Source organism: Zingiber officinale, chromosome 2B, assembly GCF_018446385.1.
Source record: "Zingiber officinale cultivar Zhangliang chromosome 2B, Zo_v1.1, whole genome shotgun sequence".
NCBI classification, from domain to species: Eukaryota; Viridiplantae; Streptophyta; class Magnoliopsida; order Zingiberales; family Zingiberaceae; genus Zingiber; species Zingiber officinale.
Genome location: NC_055989.1, coordinates 128,163,846 through 128,171,687, shown reverse-complemented (window position 1 = coordinate 128,171,687; position 7,842 = coordinate 128,163,846). Strand labels below are relative to the sequence as shown.

Sequence of the window (7,842 nt, the reverse complement as noted above, 5' to 3'; positions counted from 1 at the left end):
TAAAATTTAATCCCACTGGAATTTATGAATCATCTTGCATTTGATGTAACATTAAGGGCATCCAGTGGGGGGAGCTGAGTTTCCTCAATGCCCATACATCTCTCTCGACTCTTAAAAAAAAAAAGATTTCGACAACTCCTTTATGAGTTCTAAATTTTTTTCAAAACACCTCAATCTGTTATTGTTTTTATTTTTTTAAAACAAAAACTAAAATTAAAAAAAAAATTAATTTAAAAACAAAAGCAAGGAGCATGGAGGAGCTCCTGTCAAAAATAAAGGAGCTCATTCTCATTGTGAATGCTATAATCATTTATGATTTAGCAAGAAATAACGAAGACTAATCATATCCTCCCCGACCATTGTGTAACGGTAAGAATCATTCAATCAATTATGAAGACGGGAAGGGCATATTCGATTCGAACTGAATCTCAAAAAAGAAAATTTTAATTTTCTAATTTTCTATTGAATTTTGTGGAGGTAAAATGATACACTTTTTGTCGCCCAATTTCAAAATTTTATATAAAATCAAAAAATATTTTGACACGAATGAGTTGCGTAATAAATTAAAATAAGAAAAAAATAAAATTCATGTCAAGCAACAGAAGAAAACGAGAAAAAGGACGACGACAGCGCAGCCCGGGCGGCCGCTACTACTAACAACATCCCCCACTCGATTTGACACCGTAACAACATCCCCCTCTTCCTCTTCTCCTTTCTCCTTCCAATTTCAATATAAATCGCACTGCTATGAACTCTCTCCTTCCGCTACAATCACCGTCCCGTGCCGTTTTGTGATCGCCCCGCCCCGATGCTTCACAGCCTCCGCCCGCGGCCCTCCCTCGATGATGCCGCCGCCTCCTCCTCCTCCTCCATGAGATCCAAGCGTCCTGGCCGCGAGCCTTCATCCTCCTCCTCCACCGTCGCCGGCGCCGCCACGCCCCCCTCCGACCTCGACGACGACCGCGCAGCCAAGAAGCTCCTCCAGCAACCGGAGGCCGAACCTCCAGCCGCCGCCGCCGCCGCTTCCGCCGAGGAGTCGGCCTCGGACGGCGGCTCCCTTGGCGAGGAATCCCGCGGACTCCGCCTCCTCGGCCTCCTTCTCCGCTGCGCCGAGGCGGTCGCCGCCGACCAGCTCTCCGAGGCCCACGACCTCCTGCCCGAGATCTCCGAGCTCGCCTCCCCTTTCGGCTCCTCCCCCGAGCGCGTAGCTGCCTACTTCGCCGACGCCCTCCGCGCTCGCATCGTCAGTTCCGTCCTTAGCGCTTACTCCCCGCTCGCTGCCACAGCCGCCGATGCCGCCGCCGCCACGCAGCGCCGCATCTCGCAAGCCTTCAACTACTACAACGCCATCTCTCCCCTCGTCAAGTTCTCCCACTTCACCGCCAACCAGGCCATCTTCGAAGCCCTCGACGGCGAGGACAGCGTCCACGTCATCGACCTCGATATTATGCAGGGACTCCAGTGGCCGGGCCTCTTCCACATCCTCGCCTCCCGATCCGACGTCAAGCTCCGTTCCCTTCGCCTCACGGGCGTTGGATCCTCCATCGAGCTCCTTGAGGCCACCGGCCGCCGACTCTCCGATTTCGCCGAGGCGCTTGGCCTTCCCTTCGAGTTCCGCCCCTTAGAGGGTAAGATCGGTCACCTCGCCAATTCAGCCGCCCTCCTCGCCCCCCGCCACCACCGCGAGGCCACCGTCGTCCACTGGATGCACCACTGCCTCTACGACGTGACCGGCTCCGACACCGCCACGGTTCACTTCCTCAAGCAGCTCCGCCCCAAGCTCATCACCATCGTCGAGCAGGACCTCTGCCACCGCGGCGGCTTCCTCGGCCGCTTCGTCGAGGCGCTGCATTACTACTCGGCCCTCTTCGACGCCCTCGGCGACGGAACGGCTCCGGAGAGCGCCGAGCGACACGCCGTAGAGCGCCAGCTACTCGCGCTCGAGATCCGCAACATCGTGGCGGTGGGCGGCCCAAAGAGGACAGGCGAGGTGAAGGTGGAGCGGTGGGGCGACGAACTAAGCAAAGTCGGCTTCCGCCGCGCGTCCCTCGCCGGCAGCCCAGCCGCCCAAGCCAACCTCCTCCTCGGCATGTATCCATGGAAAGGCTACACCCTCATCGAGGAGAACGGCTGCTTGAAGCTCGGCTGGAAGGACCTCTCTCTGCTCACCGCCTCCGCCTGGCAGCCGCCCAACAACCTCAAAGAAAACGAAAAAATCCAACACATCTCATAAAAAGAGAGAGAGAGAGAGAGAGAGAGGGTTAAACCTATTCCTCAATTCACCGGATTCATCTCTCCCCCATTCAATCTGATCATTCCCTATCAAAGAATCTTAAAAATTGTTCCTCTCTTCTCGTTAGAACACGAAGAAGGTGAAGATCTTAAAAATTGTTCACTGAGGAAGTGAGTCAAAACCCTGCTCACCATGGAGGGTCAATCTGCAGTAACTGCTAGTGAGCCATGGTGAGTCACAGAGGAACATGCATAATTCTGGAGGAAGAAGACAGAAAGAGGGACGAAAGGAATAGCTCACCATGGCTGTTCTGGACAGGCTCCAATCATGGATTGAAACTGGTAAGTCACAGCCACTCCTTGGTGATAATTTTTGGCAGCATCAATTGACCTGGGGAATCTGATAGATCCATTGGCTGGCTGGTGTGGTCTGTGGTGTGGTGTTTGTTTGCTGATCAATTGCGAGGATATTAAATTGCGTGGTTCCGAATTTTAAGCAATTATATTAGTGTTGTCTTTCCATTGATTCTCAAATTATTGGGATCCTCTCGAATTCATGATGCTCCATTCTTTGTCAGAATCTACCCAGCCATTATTGAAGTTGCCACAAGTCTTTGGTCCCTTTGTTTATTGCTAAAATAAAATAAGAGTTGAGTCTCATCACTAGGTTTTCTTGTGGCAGAAGGCTGACTACTGGTATTTAGGATAGTGACTAGCCTATGATAAAATCATTTATCTTAATTATGTCAAAATTTGAATCTCAAATTTTAAAATTAAAAATTAGAAATTATAATAAGATAAATTGATATTTATGATTTTATAAAGGTCAAATTAGAAAGATCTCCAGAAGTTATATACCTCCAAAATTTCTAATTAATCAAGTAGATAAGAACTTATATTGGGTTACAAAGTCATGCTTGGACTAAAATTTTTAAAACAGGGTTAAAATATCATAAAGGAAATTAAATATTAATTTATTTAAAAGGCTTTGTCTAAGAAAGTAGTTGTTGTCCCAATATCCAAGAAGGCCTAGTAGCTCGCCACAGCTTGGAAGCCAATTATTAAATTTAATGTTTAATTGACTAATTGTTAAATGATTTACGGTTATAATCATTTAACAAGTTTTTTAAAGGATTAATCGAGTTTTTAGAATTGACAAAATATTTTCTTTAAAACACTTTCTTGTCGAATACAAAGTATGACTTTATTTAAATTTTTTAAGTTCCCTAAAATTTATTTCAAACTTTCTAACTTTGTATGCTATTTTCCTTTTTTTTTATGTGATTAAAGGGGGAGGAATAGGTACAAGTTTAGGAGGAGATTTTAGGGGGAAATTTTAAAATTTTGAAATTAATTTTAACATTTTGAATTTTGCAACATTATGAAATTTTGAATTTTTGCAACATTATACTTAATGTTCCTAAAATGTTATTATTACAATTTCTTTACAATACTTTTATTGCATTATTTTTTACCCTAACTTGAATCTGGATTGATGCACATCAAAAAAAGGGGAGATTGTTGAAATCCCGTGGTAATTTTGATGTTATCAACCAGGTTAAGTTAGGTCCTGTTATGTTTGATCCTTGTGTCTAAGTGTGCAGGAGCTTAGAAACACAAGAAGTCAAGCAGAAGACGCAGCTAGCGAGAAGGATGGCACGGGAAGAGAGCCACGAGCTTGGTGCATCCGAGGAACAAGATGTTGCGGAAGAGTACACCAGTGGACAAGAAGGGTGTGTGCGACGTTCCAAGGGACGAGAAGCCGGAGCAGAAGTCTGCTCAAGGAGAAGATCGGGAAATGGGTTCGGGTGAGCCCTATCCCGAATGGCCAAGATCACCCAAGCGATTGGAGCAGCATAAGAGCAAAAGGTGGTTGTGAGTGCTGCTGGAGGTGCCTTCAAAGGGAGTTGAAGGCGCCTCTGCACCTTCACTGTGGAAGACATCTTCCATGGCTAGAAGGCTCCTTCAATGAACAGTACGAAGGCACCTTCCAGCCCTATGGAAGGCGCCTTCGACCAGGCTGATATTATTGTTGCCAAAGGATAAAACTTTATCCTTTGGTGTCTCGCTGGAGACGCCTTCCAGCCTGTTGGAGGTACCTTCCAGCCTCAGATAAAATTTCCCAGGGGCTATAAAATGACCCCTGAACCTAAGAAATACAAATCAACTCTTGTACTCTTTTCCTAGCAACTGTCTAAGTATGTAATGATTGTAAGAGGCTTCTCCGCCTATACGAAGGAGATCTTTTAGAGATTTTCATTGCCCTTGGATTAACAACCACCTATGTTGTAACCAAGTAAATAGTGTGCCTCATATTTTTATTTATTAATTTAAGTTATTATTATTGTTGCTTTAAATTTGAGTTGAAAGAATGGGAAAGGTATTGTTTTCTTTTTCAGGTTATTCACATCTCCCTCTTACCGACCTCCAAGGGTCACAACAAAAATTACCACAAGGTACTTACAGCAAGCACAAAAAATGATATCCTCAAAGCTTGATATTCATATAATTTTCAATCAACATAACTATAACAATATTTGTAACGTGAATTCTAGAAATAAAATATAAGGTTGCAAAATAATATTGATCCGGTGGTAAGGATCGGGGGCCCACAGAGGAAGGAGTAAATGGAACGGGAGAGTTAAAGGTCCGGCCGAGCAGGGAGGAGTCTCCTGGCCGACCAGCCTAGGTAGACCCCGGGCCGGCACGAAGACAGCTCAACCTCGGGTTGAGCTTCCGACACTCACAAGCTCCTTTATAGAGGAACTGCTAGGCCGAGTAGCTGAGCTGCTAGGTCGAACGGCAGAACAACTAGTCGGTGCCCCATCTGAGTATGTGACCGATTGGTCGTCTCACCCGGTCCGAGGTGCGTGTATACCTAGGCGACCGGGAGGCCGAGTGATCAGCCGGCCCCATTAAAGACAAAGGGCTTAGAAAAGGACAAAAGGGGCAGCTAGTGATATCATTCTCGAGACGTCTGCCGCCGACAAGCAGCATGGTCGGCGGCCGGGTCGTACCAAAGATCATACGGAGGAAGTTTCCGCTGCCATGACAGAGATATGCTCGGACAATTAAGGCATGGCATCAAGCATGCTTTTCTGACACAGCCATTCCAAGGTATGCTTTGAGGAACGTGCATGCCTTGGGAAGCGTGCACGCGCCTCTCCGGGGTCCTATATAAAGACCCCCGGACTTCGACGGAGGTAGGATTTTTCTCCTTATCTACTGTAGCCACAGTGTCTATTCTGCCTCTTCTTGCCATTGCCTGACATGAGCGTCGGAGGGTCGTCGCCGGGAACCCCTTCCCGGCCCGACTTTGTTGCAGGTTCATCGGAGGCTGCGTCGCTGCGAAGATCACCGGGGAGCAGCAGAGAGCGTCACGTCCCCAGTTTCCATCGACTCAGTGTGCGGACAGGATCAAATTGGCGACGTCTGTGGGAACACACCTGAATCCGAGCCGAGAAGATGGAAGAAGCTGGACGCCAACTCATGGTAACTCTCTCTCCCGAGGAGCTCGAAGCACTAATCCAAGCGTGAGCCGCGAAGAAGGCCCAAGCAGAGAGGATAGCGCAACAGGCCGCCTCGGTTTATGGAGGCCGAGCGGCCATGGAGGACCGACCGGAACAATATTCAACCTGGGCTCAGAACAAAGGGCAGACCGGCACACCAGGAGACGCGTCGGCCGCCCCCATTCCATTCCATCGGGCATTGTTCCAGACTCCGTCGGAGTTGGCCCTAGCCAACCAGGGATCGTCCGATGAGGCGCCCGTGCGGGACGCCAAAAAGGGGAAAGCACCGCGTGCAGAGTCATATCCCGAGCAGGTCAATCGCCAGTTCTCTTAGGCGATCTTACAAGACCCTCTTCCGAAGCATTACGCCCCAATATCAATCGGGGAGTATAATGGCGCAACCGATCCGGACGACCATCTCGGTAAGTTCGATAACGCTGCTACTCTTCATCAATACACCGACGGAGTCAAATGTAGAGTCTTTCTCACTACATTATCCGGTTCGGCTCAACGCTGGTTCTGGAGGTTGCCGGACGGATTGATTAAGAGCTTCAGAGATTTCCGAACGACATTCCTCCATCACTTTGCCAGCAGCCGACGCTATCAGAAGACTAGCGTCAGCCTCTTTTCCATGAAGCAAGGCCCGAAAGAAGCTCTCCGAGCCTACATCCAGCGCTTCAACCAAGCAGCTATGGACATCCCCGCGGTCTCATCGGAGACAATGATGCATGCTTTTACACAAGACTTAGTCGATGGGGACTTCTTTCGCTCGCTCATCAGGAAGCCGCCTCGTGACTATGACCACATGATGAAGAAAGCAAGTGAGTACATCAACGTGGAGGAAGCACAAGCGGCCCGAAAAAAGGAAGCACCGGGCGAGCCCCCAGCCCAAGTCGAACGGAGAACACAGATCAACCATCAACCGCCAAAAGGACCACGTGCCGAAGGGATGAGGCCACCTCAAGATTCTAGGTTGTCGGCCGTGCAGCACATTGCGGCCGAGCGGCCTCGACAAAAAGGCAAGGTATGGATGCTCATGTTTTGCAAAATCCATCTATCAGCCACCCATAACACTCGGGACTGTCGGAGTCTCCCCCCGGTCAACCAACCAGAGCCGAGGATCTATCGCCATCGGTCACCTTCACCGGACAGGCAAGCCCATCATCAGGACGCCGAGCGGCGAGCATTTAGGCGTTCACCCGAGCTGCAACATCATCAGCAGCAACATCACCAGCCAAGGGCCAACCTTCGAGTCCCCCATGAGCAAGTTAGACCGTCGGCTCGGGAGGAAGAAAACAGAAGCAATATCGCTCGGGGGGAAATCAACATCATCGCTGGTGGGCCGACCAATGGTGATTCCAATCGAGCCCGCAAGTCGTATGCCCGACGACTGGAAATACATGCTGTAGGATGCAGCCAAGAAAAGGCGAGCGGGCCGGCGATCAGCTTTGGTCCTGGTGACCTCGAGGGAGTCGAAGTGCCGCACAACGACGCCCTCATCATCCGAGCAGTAATAGCAAACTACACTATTCACCGCATCTTTATTGACACAGGGAGTTCGGTCAACATCGTCTTCAAGAAAGTGTTCGACCAGCTCCAGATCGACAGGGCAGAGCTACTACCGATGACCACACCCTTGTTCGGATTCACGGGTAACGAGGTTCAACCAGTTGGTCATTTCGCTTGGGGAAGAGCCATTTAGAAGGGCGCGGACTGCTAACTTCATCGTTGTGGATGCCCCCTCAGCGTACAACGTCATTTTGGGCCGACCGACCCTCAACGAGTTTCGGGCGGTCGTCTCAACTTTCCACTAGAAGATCAAATTCCCCGTGGAAGACCGAGTGGGAGAAGTTAAAGGTGATCAGTTGGCAGCACGACGTTGCTATGTGGAGATGGTGCGAGCAGAGGCGAGATCCGCTCAGAAGACCCCACACATCGAGGTAAATGCTATAACCGAGAAGCCGCCTACTTTTGTTTATGAAGAAAAGGAGGAAGTATAGATTAACCCGGCTCGAGCAGAGGCCACGACGTTCATAGCCTCCGACCTGGAGGCAAGCCAGAAGGAGGAGTTGACCAGGTGTCTCCAACAAAACCACTATGT

At 49.3% G+C, this 7,842-nt stretch overlaps 1 protein-coding gene across 1 annotated transcript; it reads left to right on the top strand.

Moving 5' to 3' along the window:
* The first annotated feature begins 735 nt into the window (after positions 1-735).
* On the top strand, positions 736-2,832 carry LOC122047109 (scarecrow-like protein 23). Its single transcript, XM_042608163.1, has one exon. The coding sequence runs from the start codon at positions 809-811 to the stop codon at positions 2,231-2,233; it is 1,425 nt and encodes a 474-aa protein (XP_042464097.1). The 5' UTR covers positions 736-808; the 3' UTR covers positions 2,234-2,832.
* Positions 2,833-7,842: the final 5,010 nt, after the last annotated feature.

What these genes read in the sequence shown, in the direction of transcription:
- LOC122047109 (XM_042608163.1), top strand. Translation starts at nt 809, where the DNA reads ATGCTTCACAGCCTCCGCCCGCGGCCCTCCCTCGATGATGCCGCCGCC.